At 53.1% G+C, this 24,741-nt stretch overlaps 1 protein-coding gene across 5 annotated transcripts in view; it reads right to left on the bottom strand.

The window, feature by feature from the left end:
• The window catches only part of GRM7 (glutamate metabotropic receptor 7), a 159,137-nt gene that overhangs the window by 40,271 nt on the left and 94,125 nt on the right, over positions 1-24,741 (bottom strand). For all 5 annotated transcript variants that reach the window (XR_010028865.1, XR_010028866.1, XM_063165058.1 and 2 more), the window contains exons 5-7: positions 16,165-16,305; positions 11,978-12,178; positions 8,067-8,206 (exon numbers count right to left, since the gene is read on the bottom strand). Coding sequence is in view for 3 of the 5 variants with exons in the window: in XM_063165058.1 (XP_063021128.1) it covers positions 8,067-8,206; positions 11,978-12,178; positions 16,165-16,305 (482 nt within the window). In the remaining 2 variants the exon portion in view is untranslated. The remainder of the gene's footprint in view (positions 1-8,066; positions 8,207-11,977; positions 12,179-16,164; positions 16,306-24,741) is intronic.

Raw genomic sequence — 24,741 nt, 5'->3', positions numbered from 1 at the left:
CAGGCTCAGGGTCAGGCCTGGCTTAGGGCTGGCTGCATACACACAGAACACACATCCCCGCCCCACTGCATCTCCTCGATCTGTGGGATGGGACAAACAGGGTCAGGGTTGGGGCTGGCTGCACACCCCACTGCCCCACTGCATCTCTTCCATCTGTGGGACAGGGACACACACAGGGTCAGGGTTAGGGCTGGCAGCCACAGACATGAGCTGGGAATGAAGGGAGGGAACTCAGGGGAGCCCCAACACACAAACCCTGAGTGGATAAAGTTCCCATGGGCACAGTCCCAAAGCCACACCCTGGGGCCTCTGTGTGAGCCCTAACTGTGCTCACCGCCTCCATTTCTCATTTCTATTGCTTGTTAAGACTGATGGAATGACATCCAAGCACGGATAAACCACATGAGAATTATAACAACTCTGCAAACCTCGAGGGAAGGCAGGACTTAGTCTTGCAAGGCTGCTTCCCACAAACCTTGGGGCTTCCTACCGAGACAGAGCAGAGACCTCCCCTCCTGGAACTGCTACTGACCAGGAGAGGGTGTGAAATGAGGTGGGAATGTGTTTCTATAGGGCATGTGATCAGTGAGAATGGGGGAGGCTCTGCCACACAAGCCAGGAGAGAAATATGAAGGACAAAGAAAATGGTCATCACTGAAAAAAGCAATAATTAGATAATATTTAATTTCAAAGTCACATTCAGCTTTTGAAATACCACATGTGCTTCTGGGAATGCAAATGATAAATGATTACATTAAATACATGGAAAGTCTCACTTACTCGGCAGTCTGCAGAGTCTTGAGCCCCAAGGCAGGCAACAAAGGCTCCCAAGGACTGTGGAAAACTGGACTCACAAATCATTCCAAATGTGCCTGACTAAAGCCACTCCCCAGCCCCCAAGAACAAGGAATGTTCAGCACTGGAGCCCCAGACTGGAAGCCTGGAAGGCCCTGGCATTCCCAGCACCAGGTACCAGCCCAGCAGCACCTCAGTGGCTCCAGCAGCTGCTCTGTGCGTGTCCTTTCCAAACATATAACCTGACCCCCTGCCATAGATGTGAATAAGTGTCATCAAAAACAACATTTCAGCTATTTTTCCTTAGGTCACTTAAGTGCTGACAAGCTCCATGATTTTCCCTACAAGCAGTCAAAGTTCTCAGATGAGTTTCTTGGATCAGCTGCCTTAATTATTCATACAGACAGGAAGACTTGGATGGGCAAGTCTTAAATTGAAGAATTAACTTGCACTTTCCTAATTTAAATCAAAATAGATCCTGTGTCATCTTCATTTCATATTTGTGAAAACACAAACCCTGAAGTTGTCACACTCTGCTCACACTGGAGTACCAAGAGTCTTTCTGTGAATGCTGTAAAAATAATCCCTCAATAATGAGAGATATTCTAGAGGTCTGCTCCTGAAAAGAGGGATTGGATCCCTGCATCCCTGGGAAGGAAGGATGCTCTCCCTGCTCCCACCCACCCCCAGCTCCTGAATGCCTCCACTGCACCCACTCCCAATATACATTCTCATTATGTTCACTATAGAACAAACATTAACAAGAAATGCTTAGTCTGTCTCATAAGGCCTAATGTAATTGTTCATGTTAATGAATAAAGTAACTCAATATCTGGGGATAATTCAAACATTGCTGCTTTGCTTCCCTCCGCCACAAACATTTCCATAATAAGCCATTTGTTCTGAACTTAATTGTTTCGTGCAATGTTTGATTAAAATAAAAATCAGTACAAAAATAATTACATTAGTGGTAATTAACCTACTCAGGGAAGAAAATAGCCACGTTCCCTGATCCCACTTTCATAATGATGGTGCCATTAATTTCAGGGACACACAGCAGCCAGCGGCGAGGACTGGGCTCAGATTTATTGCCACCTCCAGACTGCAGCTCCTAACTCAGCACTTCAGACATTTGTGTATATTCCACTTTGCAGACAGCAATATTAGCATGACTTAGCTCTTCAGGCTCAGCTATTAATGTCTTGTAATTAGCTTCTAAATCCAGGGATTTGCCGTGATAATGGTTTTAAGCTAAGAATATGTCAATAACACATCCTCGGCAGAGTCTTCTGCAAAATATCAACTGAAATCCCTGAAGAGATAACAGTGGTGATAAGCCAGAGAGAATGCTGCTCCAGCTGCAGTGGGAACTCACAATGCTCCATCTCATCCCATTATCCCATTCCTTCCCATCCCATTATTCCATGCCATGCCATGCCATCCTATCATCCCATCCCATCCCAAAATTCCATCCCAATATCCCATAATCCCTTCCCCTCAATCCCACCCCATTATCCCATGCCATGCCATGCCATGCCATCCCATGGATGCCATTATCCCATCCCACAATCCCATGGATCCCATCCCATTATCCCAGCCCCTCCCTGGGGTCCCCAGCACAGTCCCAGCCCAGTCCCTGGGTGCTCCCTGCTCCTCCCAGAGCCACCCCAGCACTGCTCTGTCACCCCAGGAGGGGCAGAGCTCTCTCCCACCTCCTCTTTGGGGTTCCCACGAGAATCAATTCTCAGCCCTCTTTATTTCCCTTTCATTTCTACTCCTCCTTTGTCTTTTGTCACCTTTTTCCAGCAGCCCTGCTGCTCTGCCCCAGCAGCACTAAGAACTCTCAGAGTACCATCTTTAATGAGATCCAAGGGCCATTTGTTCTACATTAAAGCAAGGACATTGCCAGCACACCACTGATGGAGGGAAAAATGCTTAATCCACAGTTTTTGCAAAAATGCTTATTATTATGCATTTCTGTTGACGCACAATAAAATGGAATATTAATTATTTTAATGCTTTTATATCTGCCTACAGCTTTGTGTTGTCTTCTCACTAATGGAAGGGGGTGGACCATGCATCTTCAGTATTCATCCTGCAGCCCCTGCATAATATTCTCTTAATTGAAAAAAGAGCATATGCTTCCAAATGTGTATTTATAACACACAGCTCTTGTCTCTTTAAATGGATAGGTTAGGGCAAAACTATCTTCTGAAAGCAGAGCTAATCCAAGACAACTTTTTATCCTCAGGTGGCTTAGAAAGAGGGAAAATCTGAATTATCCCAGAATCCCAAACTGGTTTGGACATCAAATCCCACCCAGTGCCACCCTGGCACGGCAGGGACACCTCCCACTGTCCCAGGTGCTCCAGCCCCAATGTCCAGCCATTATTGTCCATCCTGTGAACAACTAGCTGGGGACACTCTGAATTCCACATCACACCTCTGATATTGCAGTCCTGCTGCAGAAATCAGTGCTCAAGGACATGTAATAGATTATTTCTGACCCACTCCACACATGTGGCCTGTCAGGAACTCTGTGCCCTGCTCAAACACTGCAACTCTGAGGGCTGGTCACACAGGCTGATGTGAGCAGAGCTCTCAGTCAGCTTTGTGGAATTTCTCTCTGCTCCCTGAAGCAAACAGGCACAATCTGACACATCTGTCACCATTTCTGCTCCACCACCCTCGGCACTGGCATCCGTGTGGGACCAGAATTTCATTTTGCAAACACAGCTGGGTCATGTTGGGGATCTACAGAAGCAGCTCGAAGCCAGGAGCTCCCAGAGCTGCTCATGCAGTTTATTAAAGGAGTTTGCTCGCAGATTTGATCAACACAAATGGAGACAAAGCAGCAAGGCTTGGCTGCTGTAATTGTCACCAGGCTCTTGGCAGGTGCCAGCCCCTGATGTGCCACTGGAACCTGGGGCAGCTGCAGTCCCTGCAGCCCTGCTGAGTGCCCCAGGGCTGGCAGGCAGTGCCAGGCTCTCAGCACTCACAGGGACAGGGATGTTCGGCTGCCACCTCCTCCCCGAGTGACCAGCAAGGGCAGGTGGGAAAGGAGACCCCAAACAGGGAACAGCACGGGTGCCTGGGGGTGCCCTGCAGACACAGACCCCACACTGGCCTCTGCACACACCAACCCCACACTGCCGACACCCCTCTCAGACAGAAATCACTCACATTGCTGTGCAGGACTGGGGGTTTCAGCCACACTCCCCATTCCAGCTCAGTCCCAGCTGTACAGGATCTGGTTGTTTCAGCCTCACTCCCCGTGTAGCAGGAGCAACCAGCACACGGCCATTCTGCAGGCCAGCGGTTTGAAAAGTCCCCTTCCACTTCGTGCTGCAAGGTGAGATCATGAAAGGTGTTTGTGCTGCTCAGGGCTGACATGAGCAATGAGAGATTGCAGAATTTAACGAGGGAACCAAACAAACAAGATCCTCTCCTGCAGCACACGGCAGGGCTGCTGCCAGCTGGGCACGGGGGCACTGGGGCAGTTCCAGGGATGGGGGCACCCCCAGCTCCTCCCTGGGTCACAGAGCCTGGGCTCAGACAGGCCCAGCCTGGCCAGGGCTGTGACACAGCTGCACATCCCTCTGCGGGACTGGGCACCAGCAGCATCAGGGCTGGGAAATGATCCCCAGCACTGCACACACCCACAGGGAGTGGCACTGCCACCTGCGCCACCACTGACCGAGGTGACACCCGCAGGGACAGGAGCAGGCAGCAGGACACACAGAGTGTCCCCAACAGTGCCAAAGCCAGAAACTCCATCTACCCTGAACACATTCTGCTCCAAAGGAAAAACCCAAAACCCAGCAAAAACCCAAGAAAACAAGGAACAGAAATCAATTTGAAGGTGTTATTTTAGACAAATACCATCTGTTGGCAGAATATTCCTGAGCAACAAACAGCACTGGAGAGGTGCTTGGATGCAATTCCAACTCGAATATTTCATCAGAAAAAGGCAGGTACAGCCAGGTCTCTTGCCAGCAGGTTAGACAGTTAATTACACTCTTCACCAGCTCACTATTCATAACATTTATTTCCAAACTCCCTAACAGAGATGTTTATGGCATGTAAATTGATTAGCCTGAGCCCAAACAGATTCAGGAGGTGTTGAAGTGAGCAGGTTTCACATAAACTGCACAGAGGATTACAGAGTTGCTCAATGTGCTTCTGTTTGTGGGGAAAAAAGGATTGGAGGGTGGGATTTCCATCCTGTGTCAGTGTCCCTGACAGGAACAATAATGTTCCTGATCCCAAGCAGGGCTTTATCTCACACTCTGCTCCCCATGGCAAAGAGCAGCTCCCAGCTGCCTGCACAGGGAACAGGGAGTTATCCAGGGGCAGGAATGATCCAGGGGCCCACACCACATCCTTAGGGGTTGAGGAGGAGAGCAGGCCCATGAGCAGCTGTGTCCATGGAACCACACTGATCACCATCAATCCCATCCATCTCCCAGCAAGGAGATGGGGCAGGGTCCCAGCAGCCCAGGAATGGGGAGATCCCTGCACCCCGCTGGCCCCAGGAGCAGTTCATGTCCACGGGCAGCAGCCCAGCCAGGTCTCTGCAGCCCCAGCACAAGGCCAACTCCTGGAAAGAGCAGGTTCAACAATTTCACAGGGAATGTTCCCTTCACCTATTGATTCTGGCAGTTCTGGGATCCTTGCTCAGGGAACGGGATGGGAAAACATAATAAACCTGGGAGCTGCTGAGTTAACTGTACCTGCAGGAACAGAAGCAATATCCCCAAATTTCCCAGGAGAACCTGTGCTTCCTCTAGGAGCCATCCATTTCCTCCTCCTTCAGGCACACCAGTTCCTCCAGGAGAGATGTGTTTGTGTTTGTGTCAGGCACCTCCAAGCAGGAGAAGCTGCATTTTTGGAGCCAGCAGTGGATGGGATCTGCTCAGGCAGCTCCTCACACTCCTCCAGTGCCCCTTGTCCAGCAGCCCCAAAGACCTGTCCCCTGGCCATGCTGCCCTCAGCCAAGCTCCCATTTCCTGCTGCTGGAACCACACAAGCCTCAGACACAAAGGAAAACCCATCCTAACAAACTGAAATGAGCCACTGGAAAAGCAAACCAGCCCAAACCCAACACTCCTCATCCTCCCCGGGGCACACTGGCTCCTCTCCTCCAGCAGCACCTCTGCATTTCAAACAGCTCTCCTGTTTGAAGATGACCTTGTTGAAGGCACCCACAAGAGGCTGCAGAGCAATCCCACAGTGAAACATTCCTGGTCCTTCCTGGAATGAGGATGATGAGAAAGAAGAAAATCTTTACTCACCGAGCTGCTGCCCTGCAGTTCCTGCCCCCTGGATGTGCAGGGTCCTTACCTGTGGGGTGTGCAGAGCTTTCCCCATGCCCAGGGGATGCCGACACCCAGGAGGGACAAAGCCCTGGGCACACAGAGCACCACACAGAGCTGCCCCCTCCAACCTGCACCAAACACCCCTGGCTCTCCCCTCTGGTGCTGTATTTGAAAATAAGGACCGGGAAACATCCCCTGAAGAGTTATTGCCACAATAATTACTGAGGACAAATCGCATCCTCTGGTAGCTTTCCCTGGGATGTATTTAATAGAATTTATTTTGGTTATTTCCAGGAATCCTTGGCGTCTCTAGACTCCACAATTGTCCTTATTATTGTAAGAAATAATCCAATAATACAAAAGGGACCGTCTTAGATATATATTTGTGTGAGAAACCAGGACACTTGAGTGATTAGAAGGGAAGTCAGTGAGAGAATCTCAGCTACTGATAAGACCCTGTGGCCATGAGGCTACGAGGGTGAGGAAAGAGATCTTTTTATGGAAACATTTAACACAACAACAGGAATACAAATCAAGCTCCATTAATTTAGCTTTAAATTTTAATGGATCAGGATGTGCAGTTTACATAAAGAAGGACTTGCTTAATAAAATATTAATATTTTTTGCTAAAAGAACTGTAAATTGCAAGTTAATATAGGTTTCCTTATATAGAACATCAAAAGTTGAAAAGCACTGAAAGAGCAAATCAAACACAGAAAATAAAAATGGGCCAAAATTCAAGGAGAGTGAAATATTGTGTGTGGTCAGCCTCCAAGAGTGGGCCCTCAGTGACCCACATTAATTACTTGGTTTAACAAAAACCATGGGAACATTAAAAATAGGAAGTGTGGGGGCTTTGGTTCCATACCAGGGGGTGGCTGTGACCCTGTGGGCAGCCCAGGCACAAAGGGCTGGGGCAGCTCAGGTGTCCCCACAGGTCACAGGGCCAGCCCCAAGTGTGACACCGGGTCCAGAGAGAGACCCAGGCTGGGAGAACCCCTCGGGTCACCCTGGGGCCACCCCCTGTGTCACCCCAGCGTGTCCTGGCCACCTCTGGAGGGTGTCAGGGCTGGGCCATGTCCCACAGCCTGTCCTGTCCCCCTTGCAGAGGAGGTGTGGCAGCAGGGGCACAGAAGGGGCCCCAGCACACCAAGCATTCCCCATGTCCCTGGGCTGGGAGGGCTGACTGAGGGAGGAAACCCTTGTTCCACAAATACCCAGCAATGCTTGATCCTCCCTGTTGGTAATGCTCCACAGGGACCCTGCAGCCAGCCAGGGCACAGGGCAGGCACAAAGTAAAGCTGGAACCCTGCCCCAGGAGCCCGGGCACAGTGCCCAAAGCCAAGCAGGGACCCTGCAGCCAGCCAGGGCACAGGCCAGGCTCGGGGGATGAGGCTGACACGGTCTCCAGCTCTCCCACCCACCAGCCCTGGGGATTTTCTGGGAAACATCAAAGTGCGTTTCAGCACCTGCTCCTACGTGCCAGCTTTCCTTCAGGCATCAGCCCACAAAGGGATGCCCACCTCATCCACAGGGTTAAAAACACCACTGGAAAAGTGACTCACTGCAAACACGTTTCGTTCCAGCCTTCCAAAGACAAGGAAAACCAAAAAGCATCCGCAAGTGAAAGCTCAGTGGTTTCAAACTACAACAAACCACAGCTCCATTTCCCAAGCTGGCACCTGGGGACTGCAGCCACGCAGCAGCAATAAAATTTACATGAGCACCTCGTGTCTGTGTCAGTCTGAGGAGCTCTGGCTCTCTGGGTACAGGGAGAAGCTGCAGGACAGGGGAGAGGGAGACTGTGCAGAGCCCCCAGTGTGGGGCTGTGAGGACATAGCCAAGGTCCCTGCTGGTTATAGAACCCACAGCAAAGGTCTCTGCTGGTTATAGAGCCCATAGCCAAGGTGCCTGCTGGTTTGGGTGCCCATAGCCAGGGAGAAGGGCACTCACATTGAGCTGCAGGTCGTCTGTCCACTGCCCCACCAGGCGGTAGCCGGGCGTGCTGGTGTTGCTGCTGTGGAACTGGAAGATGTCGTAGCGCCCCGGGGCGTCCCCGTTCTTGTTGAACATCACTGGAGTGCCAGCACTGCCTGGGGAAGGAAACCAGACAAAATCCAACCACCCAGCAACAAAGCTTTACCCAGTCTTTGAGCCTTCACACTGGAAACATGTCCCAGGCCGAGGCCACCATCCCACAGCCATCCAAAGGGGACACTGCAGGACACTGCCACCGCCCAGCCCTGTCCCACAGAGCCACCATCCCACAGCCATCCAAAGGGGACACTCTGGGACACTGCCACTGCCCAGCCCCGTCCCACAGAGCCACCATCCCACAGCCATCCAAAGGGGACACTCTGGGACACTGCCACCACCCAGCCCTGTCCCACAGAGCCACCATCCCTGCCCTACCCTGCTGCCTGTAACAAACACAGCAAGGCCAGGTGAGCCCTGACTCACCCTGCTCTGCCCAAGGCCAAAACCAGCAGGAGGCTTTTCTTCCTGCCTCCCATCTCCCTGTCCTCAGGGAGCTCCCCAGTGAAACCACTCCTGTGAATGCAGCCTCTAAATGCTGCTTGCCCCCTTCAGAAAATGGCCCATCTGCTTCTGAGAGATGCTGCTGTCAGAAGCCAGCCTGGCTCTGGTGAGTCTTGAATGCATCCAGAAACAGGAACCATTGGCATCCTCCTCCACAGTGCCCATTCCTGTCACGGGGGTGGGAGAGGACAGAGCAGCCTTAGGAACAGCAGTCCTGGTGAATCCTCTTGTCCAGGAAGGGCACTCCTTGTGTGCTCCCTGATCCAGGAAGAGCATTTCTTGTGCACTCCTTGTGCACTCCCCTCTCCAGGCCCTGTGGCACTACCACAGGAGTGTCCTGGGCAGAGCCAGAGCAGGACCCTGAATTAACTTGATTTACCATGTAAATGGTAAATAATACCGTTTAATAAATGGTAAATAATACCAGTCACTCCAGTGACAAACACAGGTAAGTGCAGGACAAGAGAGCCCCAACCCCTCCTGTGCTGGCCAAGGCTGGATCTGCTCTGACACCTGAGCCCCAGGTGAGCTCCCAGCAGGACAGACACCTGCATTTGATCAGCACAGCCCTGCTGGGAACCCTCCCAGGAGGAGAACCAAAGCGCTGCCTCATTTCCCCACAGCTCCAGCAGCACCTTCCAGGGTGACATTTATTTCCAGACATATTAAAATAGGCTGCGGTGCGGTAGAGTAATATTGTGTCAAGATTGAAGATTATGACAATCCTCCAGCATATCTATATTCAAAGCTTCCTCCTCCTAACTTTTTTTCCCTAAAGCAATGAAAAATCTCTCCTGTTGTAGCACTGAACTTTAAGATTATCGTTTTCTTCATGATTCCCATTCTTCATTGAATTCCGGGGAGTGAAAAAAAGATTTGAAGGAGTGAATTAGCATAGTCTCCATTCCAGCCCTGGTAAATTGTTTCCTGTCTCTCCTACAATCCTCTGAGATCAGATACAAATTCAGTTCAAAGGCTGGTACAGAAAATCTCCCACTGAAATCTCTCCTGGCTGGTTCCTTGCGAGCACCAGGCAGATATTTAATTGTCATTACAGATTCATGCAGCCAGAATACATCAGAGTGGAAACACTCAGAGTCAATCAGCAGTGGCTGTAATTCCTCGGCTCCTCAGGAAAGGCAGCAAAGTGCTCAGTGGGATTTGGCTGATCACCACTCTTAGGGCTGCTTAGGGTGAGTTAGGCTCAGCTTTGTCAGAGCTGACAAGAAAGGGACACCTGGAACGGCAGGAGCTCAGGTGAGCTCCCAAAATGCAACAGACACACGCAGGAAGGTGCAGGGCTGGTCCAGGGCTGCTGCTCAGGAGGCAGGTGGGGGATGGACCCCACTGTCACGGCCACCCCAAAGACAGCGCAGGGACAAACTGACAAACCCTCGGGGGACACAGCCAAGAACACAGCACAGGCACCCCAAACCCCAGCAAAGGCACTGAAAGGGACCTGGGACGGCCGTGGGGGCAGCAGGGGGGCACAGCACCATGGGCTGGGGGCCTGCAGAGACCCCAAAGGCACAGCACCATGGGCTGGGGGCCTGCAGGGACCCCACAGGCACAGTCCCAGCTCAGCATGGCTCAGAACAGGGCAGGCAGGAGCAGACCCTGTGCTGGAATAGCTCAGCCCCAGGGGAGGTGGGACCCATGCAGCAGCTGGAGAGGCAAGCACTGCTAACCCCGGGGCAGGCACGAGTGTCCCCCTGCTCCCTTTGAAGCTGCAGGAATTGGGCTCCAGCCAGGGCTCTGCTCTGCAGGGCCAGCCCTCCTTAACCTCTGGGTGAGGCTCTGCAGCCCCCTCTGTGCCACCTGTCTGCAGGGTCTGTCAGTCCTGCTTTGCATCACTGCAGCCATCCAGCCTCAGCTCAGGTTCCTCGCATGAAATAATGAAATTAATTAAAAGTGATGGATGAAAACCTCATGGCAGAGAGGAAACAGGCATTTCAGAAATAACCCTTGATCTTCCAGTCATTAAAATATGTCGTTATTTAACCGGTGTTTGATCATTTAGGATTTATTTTCTTCCTGTTAAGGTTTCCCAGGTTCTGCTGAGCCCACTGAGCAGTTCAGAACCTGTGTCAGTCTCCAGGCTGCAGCTCCTTGCTCATGCAGAGCTGTGACAATTTAATTCAGTTCCCAACAAAGGAGCTGCTTCTCCCCACGCAGACACAGGGCACTGACACCTGCAGGAAGCCCTCAAACCCAGACACAGCCTGACTGAATTTGCAGGGCTTCCATCTCTTAATCACTGCAAGGTGAGGAATGAATTATGGAGAGGAGGCCAGGAGTGACACAGGTGTCGCCAGCCAGGAGTTTGTGCTCAGGGCACATCCATGGCAATCTGGGCACCCGAGGGGCTCCCATGAACAGCACCCTCAGCTTTGCACTGGCAAAAACACAGCTGCACTTCACAACTTCCAGAATTTCACTGGCTGAGCACTTGAGGTTTAAAGTCTCCCATATGATGGGCCTTTTGTCCTCCAGGCAACGATGATCACAAAATGCACACTGAGCTCCTCGCTCACATCCAGCCTCTGTCCATCACAGCCTGGCTGCACTGATGGCAGCACCTCTGCAAGGAGGGCAGGGACCCAAAGCAGGGCCAGCAGGGGGGTCCCAGCTCGGGGCAGGAGCAGCAGGATGGTCCCAGCCGCATGGGGCTGAGCAGAGCCACTCCCCAGCAGGAGCACGGCCAGAGAGCAGCAGCACCACAGGCCATGCTGTTCCTGTCACACACAGCAGCACAGAGCTCCCCCCGCCCCACCCCGCACCCAGGAAAATCCCCTGGAGCACCGGGGAGCAGGATCTGCAGCCAGAGCAACCCCCACCAACCCCAGCCCCATGGAGAGGGGTCAGCAGGGGACGCAGGGGGTCAGGAGCGATGGCAGTAGGTGACAGTGGGGTCAGTAGGGGACAGGGGGGTGTCAGTAGGTGATGGAGGTGGTCAATAGGTGACAGGGGGTGTCAATTAGTAAGTGGGAGTGTCAGTAGGTGACAGGAGTGGTCAGTAGGTGATGGGGGGGTCAGCAGGTAAGGGGGGGTTCAACAGGTGATGGGGAGGGGGTCCGGAGGCGACCGAGGGATATCAGTAGGTGACAGGGCGGGGTCAGTAGGTCACCCGGGGTGTCAACAGGGGACCGAGGGATATCAGTAGGTGACCAAGGGATGGCAGTAGGTGACAGGAGCGGTCAGTAGGGGACAGTGGGGAGTCAGTAGGTGAGCAAGGGATGGCAGGAGGGGACCGAGGGATATCAGTAGGTGACAAGGGGATATCAGTAGGTGGCAGGGGTGTCAGCAGGCTCCGGGCCGTGTCTCACCGTTGAAGTTGACGCTGCGGATGTACTTGAGCAGCCGCTTGCCCCCGGCCTGCTCCATCTCGGGGCACAGCCCGGCACTGTCGGCGCACAGGTCGCGGTTCATGTGGTGCAGGGCGTGGGCCATGGCGTACACGGCATCGATCACGAACTGCACCTTCCCCTCCTGCTCGTAGTGCGAGTCCTTCCCGATGCGCTCCTGCCCTGCGGGGACACGGCGGCACTCAGGGACAGAGGGACAGCGCTGCCCTGTGGGGCACTCAGGGACAGAGGGACAGCGCTGCCCCGGCACCAGCGGAGCCTGAAGGGGCTGCGCCTCCAGCCGGGCCCATGAAACGCTGGGCCGCAGCGTTATTGATTAAAACACAACCAAACCTCAGTCACTGCTACCAGAATCAGCGGCTCTGCTCGCGAATCACTCTCCACAATCCAGGAAGCAAATCCTGCCCGAGCCCGGAGGGAGCTCCAGAGGCCGCGGGGACAGCCCGCAGCCGCTCCAGGCCCGGGGCTCTGCCAAGCCCGGCTCCGAGGCTCCAGGGCGCTCAAAGCGAGGCACAGCCGGTATGAAACCTGGTGCTTGTTCTGCTGCAAATCCCGGGCTCTAATTGAAATCAAAGCCAGATCAAGGAATGGAAGAGTCCCTTCAGAGAAGCCACCGACGGGGCTGCGGAGAACTGAGGAACGCGCTGGCAATTAACGGGTAATTAACGGGCAATTAACGGCACCTCGGGACGCCCCTGTCACTGTCACCTTTCCCCTGAAACTGCCCCTGGATCCCTGGCAGTGCCCAGGGCCAGGCTGGACAGGGCTTGGAGCGCCTGGGGCAGTGGGAGGTGTCCCTGCCATGGCACTGGGTGGGATTTAAGGCCCCTTCCAACCCACACCATTCCAGGATTCCACGATGGTTGAGGCACTGAGTTTTACATCTCAGCTCCTCTAGAAACCCCGCAACCCTGCAAACAAGGGAGCAGAACAAGTGAGTTTCCAGCTGGTGAGGTTCCAGGCAGGATCCTTTTCATTATTCACTCCTCTCATTGATTACAGAACTTATCAGGGTTTCAAGCCCTGACAAGGAAAATGCTTTTAAGTGGTTTCAGCTCTGTAACCAAATGAGCAATGCAGCAGGAAGGGATGCCAGGGGAGGGGATCCGGCATTGAAATGCTGCACACAACCAGCACTGATAAGCCACAGCAAGTTCCAGAAGCACGGCTGGGCACACACACAGCAGGGGGAAAACCTGCAGCAGTGGAGAGATCTGGGAGAGGAACCCAAGCAAAACACACCTGGAAAAAACCAGAGCAATGTAACGGTGTCCAAACATGAAAACAGTAAAGGTTTTTAAATCTCAGTAGAATTTCCAAGAACAAGGATGCTTCCCTGTGCTGGAACAGCCACTCAGCTGGGTATTAAACACCAGCTGTGCACAGTAACTCCAGATGTGGAGCCAAATGTAACTGCTCGCCCCAAACGTGTCTGAATTTACAGCTGGGAGTGTGCTGTCCTTCACCAGAACAGCCGGAGGTGCCTCCTAAAGAGATTCCACTGCAATTAGAAATTGAACCCGAATCTGAAGCAGCAAAGAACCTGCAGAGCAAATGTTATGATTATGAAATGTTATGGACCAAATATTGTTCAGACTTCAAAAAACCAGCAAATATCCAGATCAATAGGCCTGGCTGAGGAGTGTTCCCTCCAGTTTGTGTCACCCTTCTGCTGTTGCAGTGAGCATTAAGTCAGCCCCAAAGTCCATTTTCAGGCAGGAATAAACCAAAGGTGACGGGCACAATTTTATTTCAACATTATTGTGGGGAATATTTCCCCCTCGGAGGCTGAGCTGAAGAAGTCAGGCAGAAGGTTTTACCCCAGGCTCCAGGAGCAGCTCCTGTGTGTGATGAGAGTACAGAAATTCAATGATTAATTACTCTGCAGGAGAAGGAAGCTCCCAGAAGGCACCAGTTGCTCTAGATGGAAGCAGCAGGAGCAGTGCTGTGGGTGCCTCTGGGGAAGGGGCAGGAGAGACCCCCAGCCCCTGTCAGGGCATCCTGGGGTCCATGGAGGGAGGGCTGGAGAACCAGCCCAAGACATGGGGCAGCAGGAAACCACGAGCCCCTCTGTGCTGCCAGAGCAAAACCGTGGGAAGCAAAAACAAACTCCAATCAGCACCAGTTCTGATCATTGAGAACTGCATTGTTTCTGATCATTGAGAACTGCATTGTTTCTGATCATTGAGAACTGCATTGTTTCTGCTCCTCTCTGAGAACTGCACCATTTCTGATCAATGAGAATGGCACCGTTTCTGTTCCTCTTTGAGAGCTGCACCATTCCTGCTCCCCTTTGAGAAGAAGGTTCTTTTCTGTTGGTTTTTAACCCGGGGAAGTGCAGGAGCCCCACAGCAGCACGGTTGTGTGCCAGTGGAACAGCTGGGACACTCGAGCACAGCGTGATTTCAGAACACTTCTGTCCCACGGGTTTGCAGTGAGTACCTTGGGATGCCAGGAGAAGATGAAACACAAAGGCAGTGTGTTGACACGAGCATTTTTTGCCTCCAAAGGATGTATTTGAAGGTGATGAGAAGCAGTTTAACCCCCCCTTCCCACTCGAGGCTGGAGTGCTCCTCATCCTGATTCCTGAGAGACGGAGCAGGGGGCCGGCTTCAGGCACATCCTCACAGCAGAACAGCTGCAACAAAGGCAGGGAAGCAGCTCCAACCCAGAGTGCTGAGAACAGAGAGAAGAATCCCACTTGTTCCATCTCTTTCAGACAGCAGCAGTGAGATGCAGGTTTGAGAGCTGCTGGTCTCCCTCCTTCATCTCCAGACGTGCCTGTTCCCAGCGCCTCTCCTTCAGCTGATCCCCCTGCTCTCATTGTTATCACCACACAACAGAGGGGACGTGTTAGGAGGAATAAATAGTATCTCTAGGACGATTTTTATGGCATATAATTCACACAGGCAGACATCAAAATCCCACTCCATCGGCGCTCGCGCGAGATGAGTTCAGAGCCTGCTTCAGCTCCTGAAGAATTAAACACATCTTCAAAGGGTCTGGCACAATGGTGCTGCTGAGAGCCTGGTGATAGTCATCATTAACAAGAGATTTAATTTAAAGATTGCGCAGCGCTCACGGTATCAAGCAGGCAGCTCTTATGTGCACGAGGTGCACTTGGGCAGCTGGCAGAAACATCTCAGTGTTCGTGCACCCCAGCAGCGTCACAGAGCCCTCCTGGGGACAGGGACAGCCCCAGCCCAGCCTGCACAGACACACAGGGCCCTGCAGGTCCCCCCGGTGCGGCTCCTCCACACCAGCTGCTGTGTGACAACAGCTGGGAACAGCTCCGGAGCCACCGCAGCACGCCAGGGTCAATATTGCAGTTTGGAGCAGCAGAGGGTACGAGGGGAGCTCTGCGCAGTGACAGCCCTGCACCGTCACCTGGCAAAGCCCTGCAGGACCAGGGACAGCTCTGCAGGGACAGAACCCCCAGCCCAGCCTCGGCACCTGATCCCATCACAGACAAAAGCCTTCATTTATCCCAGCAGCACCCAGCAATCCCAGGGCATTTCCTGGGGAAGGCAGATGAGCTTTGAAATTTCTCCTGCTCACCACAAAGCATCGGATAATGCTCCAACCCAAACTCCCTCCACACTGCTCTGGGTGGGAGTTTTCATCAGTTTTCAGTCAAAGTAAAGCACATCCTCCCCTGAACTGATTTTCCCCGATCACAACTGAAGGCAATCGTGCACCATGGCACATTCCAGCTGCTGCTGGCAGATCTGAAGGGGCTGGGGGGAGGCTGGGGGGGCATCAGGTGCCACCAGCTGTGGCTTCTGTGTCACAGAGGCACGTTGTGCCCAATGCTTCTCCAGGGTGTTCCAATCATGGTATCCCAGATTAGGTTGGAGGGACCTTAAATCCCCCCCAGTGCCACCCCTGCCACGGCAGGGACACCTCCCACTGTCCCAATCCAGCCTGGCCTTGGCACTGCCAGGGCTCCAGGGGCAGCCCCAGCTGCTCCGGGCACCTGTGCCAGGGCTGCCCACCCTCACAGGGACAATTCCTTCCTAAATTGTTCCATCCTCCACCTAAAACAAACAAACAAACCAACCAACCCCTCCAGCCGCCCCTCACTCAAACCAAAGCCCCGCTGGTGCCCCGTTCCCAGGGCACGAGGAGGCGATGGGTTCACTCCTCACCTGTGCATTTCCTGTCCGACTCCTCCTTCTTGGAGCCAGTGATGGTCAGCTTGCAGTTGAAGTTCTCCTCCCAGTACTCTGCAAACCACACGTTCCTCCTGTTGTTCTCCAGGGTGCGAGAGGTGAAGTAGGTGTCAAAGCCTGCAGGGGGAGAGGGCAGGGCTGGGGCATGGCTGCTGTGCCCTGGGAGCTGCAGGCTGGCACTGACCCTGCTCCTGGCACCTCAACCCTGCTGTGCCCTCCCAGGGCCAGCTGTCCCTCTGGAGCTCCGTGCCAGCCCCACCAGGGCACACCTCACATCTCACCTGTGCTGGACTTACCTGGCTGTGGCTGCAGAGCTGTGCCTGCTCCCCAGGGCACCCCAGCTCAGCCCTGCACAACAGGAGCTTCTCCTTTACTAAGGGAGTTGTGGAGGAGCTCAAATACCGAAATCTGATGCCTGGAAGAGGCAGAGCAGGGGTGGGGAGGATTGAGAATGCTGGCTGTGCCCAGAGGAGCTCTGGGGTGAATGATCTGCCATCCTACAGGGGCAGTCCCACTGGGGAGGGCATCTCACAGGATGTTTGGGCACTGCAGAGGGTGCAAGGATGGGAGCAATGAGCTCTCACAGCCCCAGGCACCCCTGTCCCAGCCCCATCCAGGGCTCTGCAGATGCACCTCCTGTACGCAGGGGAACCTCCCTGGCCCGGCAGCCGAGGGTTCCCCTGCTGGGGAGAGCCACAGGGGCTGGCACAGCTCGGGGTGGAGCAGAGGCTCAGGAAACCCATCTGGCACGGGAAACGAGCACGGCAGCCCTTCCAGCAGGGTAAAAATAGCACAGAGGCAGCTGTGTGCAAACTGGGGAGGAGATGGGAACGGGGTCAGTGCCTGTTCTCCCTGCTCTGCGTGCCTCTGACTCAGCTCCACGGCACAGCCCAGACACCCCAAAGGGCAGCCAGGAACAGCAGCCCCGAGCCCTCCTGAAACAGGCTGGAAGCTCACCCACATTGCACCTGCAGCCTCACCAAACCGCGCCGTTTGTTAAACCCAAGGCAGGTCCCTCTCCAGGAGGGGTGGCAGGAGGGTGTCAGAGCACAGCCCCAGCCTGAGGCAGCCCACGGGAAAGGCAAGGAAACCACACCTTGGGCTGGGAGAACCCTCAGGGCTGGGCTGCAGCTCCGTGAGCTCCACACCACTGCCCAGCCGTTCAGGGGGGACTGCAGCTCGGGATGAAACCTTCCCACAGTTAAATGGACCAAAGTGCAGGAAAAGAGACCCTGGGGTGGCAGAGACCCCAACCCTCCCTGCTCTGCTTGTCCTGAGGCAGGGACCTCACCTGGGCCTGCCACAGATTGAGTGAATAATGGGTTAAAACTCCTGGGACAGCTGCTGGAGCTAACTGATAACAAATGAGTCGTTTAGGAACATTTCTGTGCCAGCACTGCTTCTCTGCCCAAACCTTTCTGTGATTCTGTGATTACCATTTAGAGGATTAAATTCCCTGAGGAGAATATTCAGAAAGCAGCCAGGTTTTATGGACACACAACCAAAACTTCTTCCTGCAAACCCGTGTATTTTGGTTTTGCTCCTGATTAAAAGAGCATTTCAAAGGGGATATCCAGTCCTGAGATGTACAATGTCCATATGGCAGGGAAAGAGCAGCAATAAACTCTCCCCACGTGCCAAACTCACTGACCTCTGGGGAAAGTGCTCTATAACTTAATAATGCAAAATCAATGGGTCCTGATAAAACTGTAATAGAATTCCATATGAATTACTCTGAACCATTACAGATTTAATAACAAATAATAACATTCCCATTGATTGCTTTAATGATCCCTCTGCATTCACAGGCGGGAATATGGATCCCTATTAAAAAGGGAACATTTTTTACCATTCTCTCCTATTGACTGGGACAAGCGGGGTGGGGGTGACAGTGGGAGGGTTCAGGGCTGGACAAAGCCCTGGACAAAGCCCTGGGCACTCCTGTGGTCAGCCCTGGACAAAGCCCTGGGATCAGGTTTGGACAAAGCCCTGGGCACTCCTGGACAAAGCCCTGTCCAGCCCTGCAGTGCACTCCATTCCTGGGAATGCTGCTCCTGGAGCCAAGGTCCTGGAGAACCCCCAGACCCTGCCCTCCTTGCCAGCCTGGGAACAGGGGTCTGGGCTGGTTTGGGCTGGAAGGAGCCTCAATCCCACCCTAAATCCCAGCCAGGCCACCCTGCCATGGCAGGGACGCCTTCCCCTGCCCAGGCTGCTCCAGCCCTGCCCTGGGACACTGCCAGGGGTGATTTTAGCAGCCAGGACTGTCCCCACGCGTCCCACAGGGCTGCCCTGCAGGTCCCCCTGTGCCAGTGGGAAATTCAAATGCTTCTCTCGTTTCAGAGCCTTGTTTGGAACAAACCTGACCCAAAAACGCTCAGGTGAACGAGGCAAACGTTCTAACCACACACCTGGGGCTGTGCTTCACCTTTCTGACCCGAAAACACACAGAGAGCTCACCCACACAGAGCTGACACTGCTGGGCTCAGGGGCTCTGGGATTCCATGAGCCAACAAAACCCACTGAACGCTGAAATGCAGAGCAGGAATCATCGCTCCCCGGCCCTGCTCGTGACCAGGCACTGCACTGCTGCGACAAGATTTAGCGATTCCCCAACGCTCCCCATATTTCATACTTTAGCAAATCACTTCTTCAGCAAATACCTCTAAGAGATATAAATAGTTCCTTTATGAGATTTTCCAAATTACAATGAATCTCTTATTACTTCAAATCACTGTGATTTGATTAAATCATTATTTTTACACGTAGAAAGATGATACTACCTAAAGGGTTCATTTATTTCCCCCCATGGGATAAATACGTACATGGACCACATTGTGATGAGATAGAGGGGAAAAGGGGGAGCTGGAGGGGGGAGTGGGGGAAAGGACAGGATCCCAAAGCCTGAGAGGAGCTGGGGACATCCAGGAGAGGGACAGGGACAGGATCCCAAAGCCTGGGATGAGCTGGGCAGGTCCAGGAGAGGGACAGGATCCCAAAGCCTGAGTCCAGGTGAGGGACAGGGACAGCACCAGCAGGGATGCTCAGCAGAGCCAGGAAATAAACCCTGCTCAGCCACTGCATCAGCACACGCCACAAACCATCCCCTCCACGTGTCACAAGGGGCGTCAGGGCCTCAGGGCTTATTTAATAAGGAAAATCATTAAGCCTAATTAAACCACAAAATTATTGACCCGGTGCATTTGCCATGTGCCTCGAGTGCTCTCATTGGCAGCCCAGGTGAGAGCAAATCCAACACATTGACCCAATTTCACTGCAGCAGGGATGGGAGCAGTTTGTGATATTTTTACTCCTCTATTTAGTCCCAAGGATGTCCACACTACTGACAGCCAGTTATTTACCCACACAGTAAATCATCACCTGCTATAATTATTGATGCCAAATGAGCTGAAAGCAGCTACTCAAACACTTTTCCAATTTCCCTAGCATTTAACCCAAAGCAGTGTCATTTACTGGCATTACATCTGGGATAAAAGCATTAGGTGGGGAATGACAGCATCAATTTTAGGACAGCAAGTCTCTCTGCAGATTTTCTGCTGCTGCCCAGCCACACACTGTGAGGTGGTGTTAAGACAGTCCACAGATATTATTTTAACCTTCTAGCTCGGTAAAAAGGCCATAAAAAAAATGATTTCATTAACTTCCATCACGCCATGAAAGTGCTTTGCAGCTGTTTTCTTTTGCAGTAATTGCAGATTGTAACTGTGCAAAGGGGTATTTCAGGTGGTGCCACATCTGACTTTTATATCCATGGCATAAATCAGGTACAGAGGGAGTTCCACTCAGGGCAGACCTGGGATTTTGGGCTGTTCTGATGGGGAAATTAGATAGATAGATAGATTAGATAGATAGACAGACAGATATAGATAGGTAGGTACATAGGTAGGTAGGTAGGTAGATGATAGATAGATTAGATAAATGGATAGACAGATTAGAGAGAGACACAGAGAGATACGTAGGTAGGTAGGCAGATAGATGACAGATAAATAGACAGATGATAGATGGATAGGTAAATTAGACAGACAGATTTTGGCTGTGCCCTCATTCCCACAGTACAAGAGGACCCAGCTGAGGTGAGATCTCAGCCAGGGCTGGGTGGGGCAGCCCTGGCAGGGACAGGCTCACACACCAGGCTGTTATTGCTCCTTATTCTGCATCCCACGCCCTCAGGCACCCCTCACTCCCTGTGTGCTCCCGTGTGCACAACACCAGCAGCACAAGCCCTGGCTTTGTCTCTCCATTTCCACTCCCAGGCAGCTCTAGCAGCACCTCCTGGAGCAGAGTCCTGCCAGGAATTCTTCCTTTCCTGCTGCCCTCTTGCTGGAAATGGGCAATTTGTTTTGCCAGGACCTTTATCCGTGAAAAAATCTTTTTCCTCACAGCTGAAGATGAGCTGAAAGCTGTTGAGCAAATAACAGAGCAGCTGGGGCTGCCCTGGATCCCTGGCAGTGCCCAAGGCCAGGCTGGACACTGGGGCTGGAGCACCTGGGACAGTGGGAGTGTCCCTGCCATGGCAGGGGTGGCACTGGGTGGGTTTTGGGGTCCCTCCCAACCCACTGGATGCTCCTTCCCACCAGTTTCCCAAGTTCCAGCTCCCCAGCCTTTCAGCAGCAGCTGCTCCACAGATGGCCTGTTCCATTTTAATAATGCAGAGCAGCAAAAGCTCAGATGCAGGAGGTCAAAATGCAGAACATGAGAGTGCTTTTCCCCCTGCTCAGCAGCCACTGACAAAATGCTCGAGCCTCTCCTTAAAAGCAGCTAAACTGCAGTCACTCACTGCATAATTCAAACCAGGGTGAAAATACAGAGGTCCCTCTCTGCTGGCATGCAGAGACTGCAGCAGCTCCTGGGGACGCTCAACAGGTTAAAATTGCAATACAGAATGATAATAAAACAAAAATGCAAGGGGCTGCTCTGCCCAGCCTGGCGGCACTGAACCTTCAGAGTTAAACTCATAATAAAGAGTTATAATGAAATAGGAAGGGGCCCTAAAGCCCACCCAGTGCCACCCCTGCCATGGCAGGGACCCCTCCCACTGTGCCAGGTGCTCCAGCCCCAGTGTCCAGCCTGGCCTTGGGCACTGCCAGGGATCCAGGGGCAGCCACAGCTGTGCCAGGGCCGCCCGCCCTGCCAGGAAACAATTCCTCATTCCCAAAATCCCATCTGAACCTCCCCTCCTCATTCCCTTGTCCAGTCCCCCCTGCTCCTGCAGAAAATCCCTCCCCAGCCCTCCTGCAACCCCTTTCAGGTCAGGATCTCTGAGATCTCCCCCGAGCTTTCTCTGCCCTCTGAGCAACCTCAACTCACTGAAAACAGGACCAAACCCCACAAGTTGCGAGATAATTTGTATTCCCCTCTCTTCACACCAACACATTAACCAAATACATTATTTCCATAATGAGGAGATGAACATCTGTGTGGCTTTCCAAAATTTCAAGTGGCAATACTCGAGACAAGTATTCCCTCTTTGGGACTGACACATCAGCATTTCAAATGACTGCCACAACTAAAAATATCATTTAAATTCCAGGGAGGTCAGAGACAGTTCAGGTGTGGTTTGGATTTCAGGTTTTTAGGTAAGCAAACCAATTGGATCCCATGAAATTAAATCGCTGCAGTGTTGGACTGAATCATTTGTGCTTGGGTGAGTGAGGTGCTCAGTGCAAGCTTTGCAAGGGTGGCAAAGACAAACCCCAGAGGCAGGGCTGTGTCCCTGAAAGCTGCTGTACAGAGCCCAAAGCTCTGGGTCAGGGCCCCTTGGCAGCAGAGCAGCCCCAGCTCTGGAGGCTTCACCTCCTCCCGGCTTTGGGACAGTAAACCTGTCCAAATCCCCCCAAAACCATCCCATCCCACCAGATCTGGAACGTTCTCCTTTGGAAATTCATGCTCTGGGAAGCAGTAACTAAACAGAGAAGCAGGAAACCAAAGGTGGAAAGGAGGATGAGAAGGATTTCTGCTTCACATCTGGGCTCCATCCTCTGTGACCCAGCGAGGGGACTGAGGGCTCCTGGCATAGGGAGGCACTGGGGGCACCCAGAGGAAGGAAACTGGAAAGGAAATCATCACTGAACACTCAGGGATGTGGCACTGGAGAGGGAATGAGCACTGAGAGCTCAGGGAGGGGGCACTGGAGAGGGAATCAGCACTGAGAGCCCAGGGAGGTGGCACTGGGGGCATCCAGAGCACAGAAATTGGAGAGGGAATGAGGACGGAGAGCCCAGGGAGATGGCAAAGGGGGCACCCAGAGGAAGGAAAGTGGAGAGAAAATCAGCACTGAAAGCTCAGGGAGCCTGGGGAGGTGGCATGGAGAGGGTGCCAGCGCTGAGATCCCAGGGAGGTGGCACTGTGGCACCAGCCCAGTGTCACCCCTGCCCAGCCACAGAGGAGCTGGGGCTGCTCCTGTGCCATGCAGGTGCCAAGGGCACTGTGGCACCACACCAGGGGCCCTAATTAGGCCTCATCATGATTCACAGGCAATTCCAGCGTCCTCCCCAGCACAGCCCCTGCAGCCACATCCTTCCAGCCCAGCTCCTCTCCCAGCACACGGCTCACCCCCAGGGACACAGAAAGAGCTGCAGAACAACAGGGAGCTGGAGAGGAGCCAGGCTGCAAACAAACAGAAGGAACGCAAAGGGAAGTTTTTACAAGTATTATTATGCAATAAACTCTGGCCTCCTGCTCCCATGAGGAGAGGCAGGAAGGGCTGAGGGCAGCACATCATTCCCAGGGAAAAATGAGTCCTGAGCTCCTTCCTCTGGCACTCAGGGGCTGTGAGAGTAAAGCACTTCAGAGCCATAAACTAGGAGACTATTTCATTCTCAGTTTTGCTTAAGTCACCACTCTTTCATTGCTTTTTCCAAGTTCATACTGCCCAAATAAAAAAGGAGCAAAGCAGCTCTTGTTGGAAAGGAAAACAAAATGGGATTCACATCTCTTTGGAAGACAAACAACTGAGAATTCCTGGGACAGTTTTGTTGGTTTGCAGTTTTGAATTTTTAAATACACAGGCTCATCCCTGTGCTGGATCTGAGCTATCCCTCAGCCTGCTTGCCCAGAGCTCCCCAAACTCCAGCCCCATCCCCAGGCTCTGGAATGAACCATTAATGTGAAATCCATCTGAATCCCAGTGCTCAGTTACAGCAGTTCTGAGCTCACACAGCAAAGACTGCTTTTCTCCACATCAGCAAAGCTTTTGCCAGACTTTGTAAATAATTCAGCTCAAATCTCTGTCCTACCCTCTATCCAGCTGCTCCCCTCGCTGGGGCTGCAGTCCACGCAGCCAGAGCACACTCACTGCTGAGGGAGGGCAGGGGGAGCCTGGCTGGGGAACACAGGAGAGGGAAACAGGGGAGGGAAACAGGGGAGGAACCCAGAGCTCTGCAGGGCTCAGTGCAGCCCCACAAACCCTGCCCGGCCCCACAAACCCTGCCCGGCCCCACAAACCCTGCCCGGCCCCACAAAACCCCTGCCCGGCCCCACAAAAGCCCTGCCCGGCCCCACAAAAGCCCTGCCCGGCCCCACAAAACCCTGCCCGGCCCCACAAAACCCTGCCCGGCCCCACAAATGCCCTGCCCGGCCCCACAAAACCCTGCCCGGCCCCACAAAACCCCTGCCCGGCCCCACAAAACCCCTGCCCGGCCCCACAAAACCCCTGCCCGGCCCCACAAAACCCCTGCCCGGCCCCACAAAACCCCTGCCCGGCCCCACAAAACCCCTGCCCGGCCCCGGGCAGGGCCAGAGAGGGGAGGAGGTGAGCACATCCCTCCCAGATGAGCTTAAAACAACTTCTGGGACTCAGGGTGAGGCTGGGGAATCTGTTGTCTCCTTATCACAGGGGTTCCATGCTGTTGTCTCCTTTCACAAAGGTTCCACACCTTCCTGGTGTTTCTCATGGGCAGCTCCTCAGAGCTCTGACTGCTTCTCCTTCACACAACACCCAACTGACTCCAGTTCCCTTCTCAACACCACCCCACTCTTTTATAGCATCTGCATCTCACTGGGTACAGCTGTGCCCTGCTAAAGTTAGGTCTGTCCCTAATGTTTGATAATTGGCCCAGCTGCAACTCCTTAGGGGTGAGATTACTTTCCTCACTATCTTTATTTTATGTTCTATCCCCCTACAGGAATCTCCTCTGGGGTGAGGAGGAACCAGCTCAGAACACCAAGGAGCAGGGCCCAGCATCAGAGAATCATCCTGCTGCCACAGCTACTCTATGAACTATCAAACAAATAAATATATAAATGAATACAATCTCCTCTTTCTCCTCTGAAAGCCTCTCAAGTTCCCTGTACCTGGCTGGGCTGGCTCTGGAGCCGTTCCCCACCTGATTCCTCTTTCATGTGCACTCCTCTGGCTCACTGTCTACTGCAATTATGCAAATAAAATGCAACTTCATCCTTTCAGCATAATTACATCAAACACAATCAGGCTATATTAAGACTGACTTAAGATGAATGAATTCAGTTCATCTAATGATTTCCTAAATCCCCCCCGTGGGACCGTGGCAAAGGAAATTCTGTCCCAAGAGTGACATC

The sequence above is a fragment of the Melospiza melodia genome, chromosome 10, assembly GCF_035770615.1.
Source record: "Melospiza melodia melodia isolate bMelMel2 chromosome 10, bMelMel2.pri, whole genome shotgun sequence".
Lineage (NCBI taxonomy): Eukaryota > Metazoa > Chordata > Aves > Passeriformes > Passerellidae > Melospiza > Melospiza melodia.
Note: the sequence above shows the minus strand (reverse complement) of the source record. Positions and strands in the feature narration are given on the sequence as shown.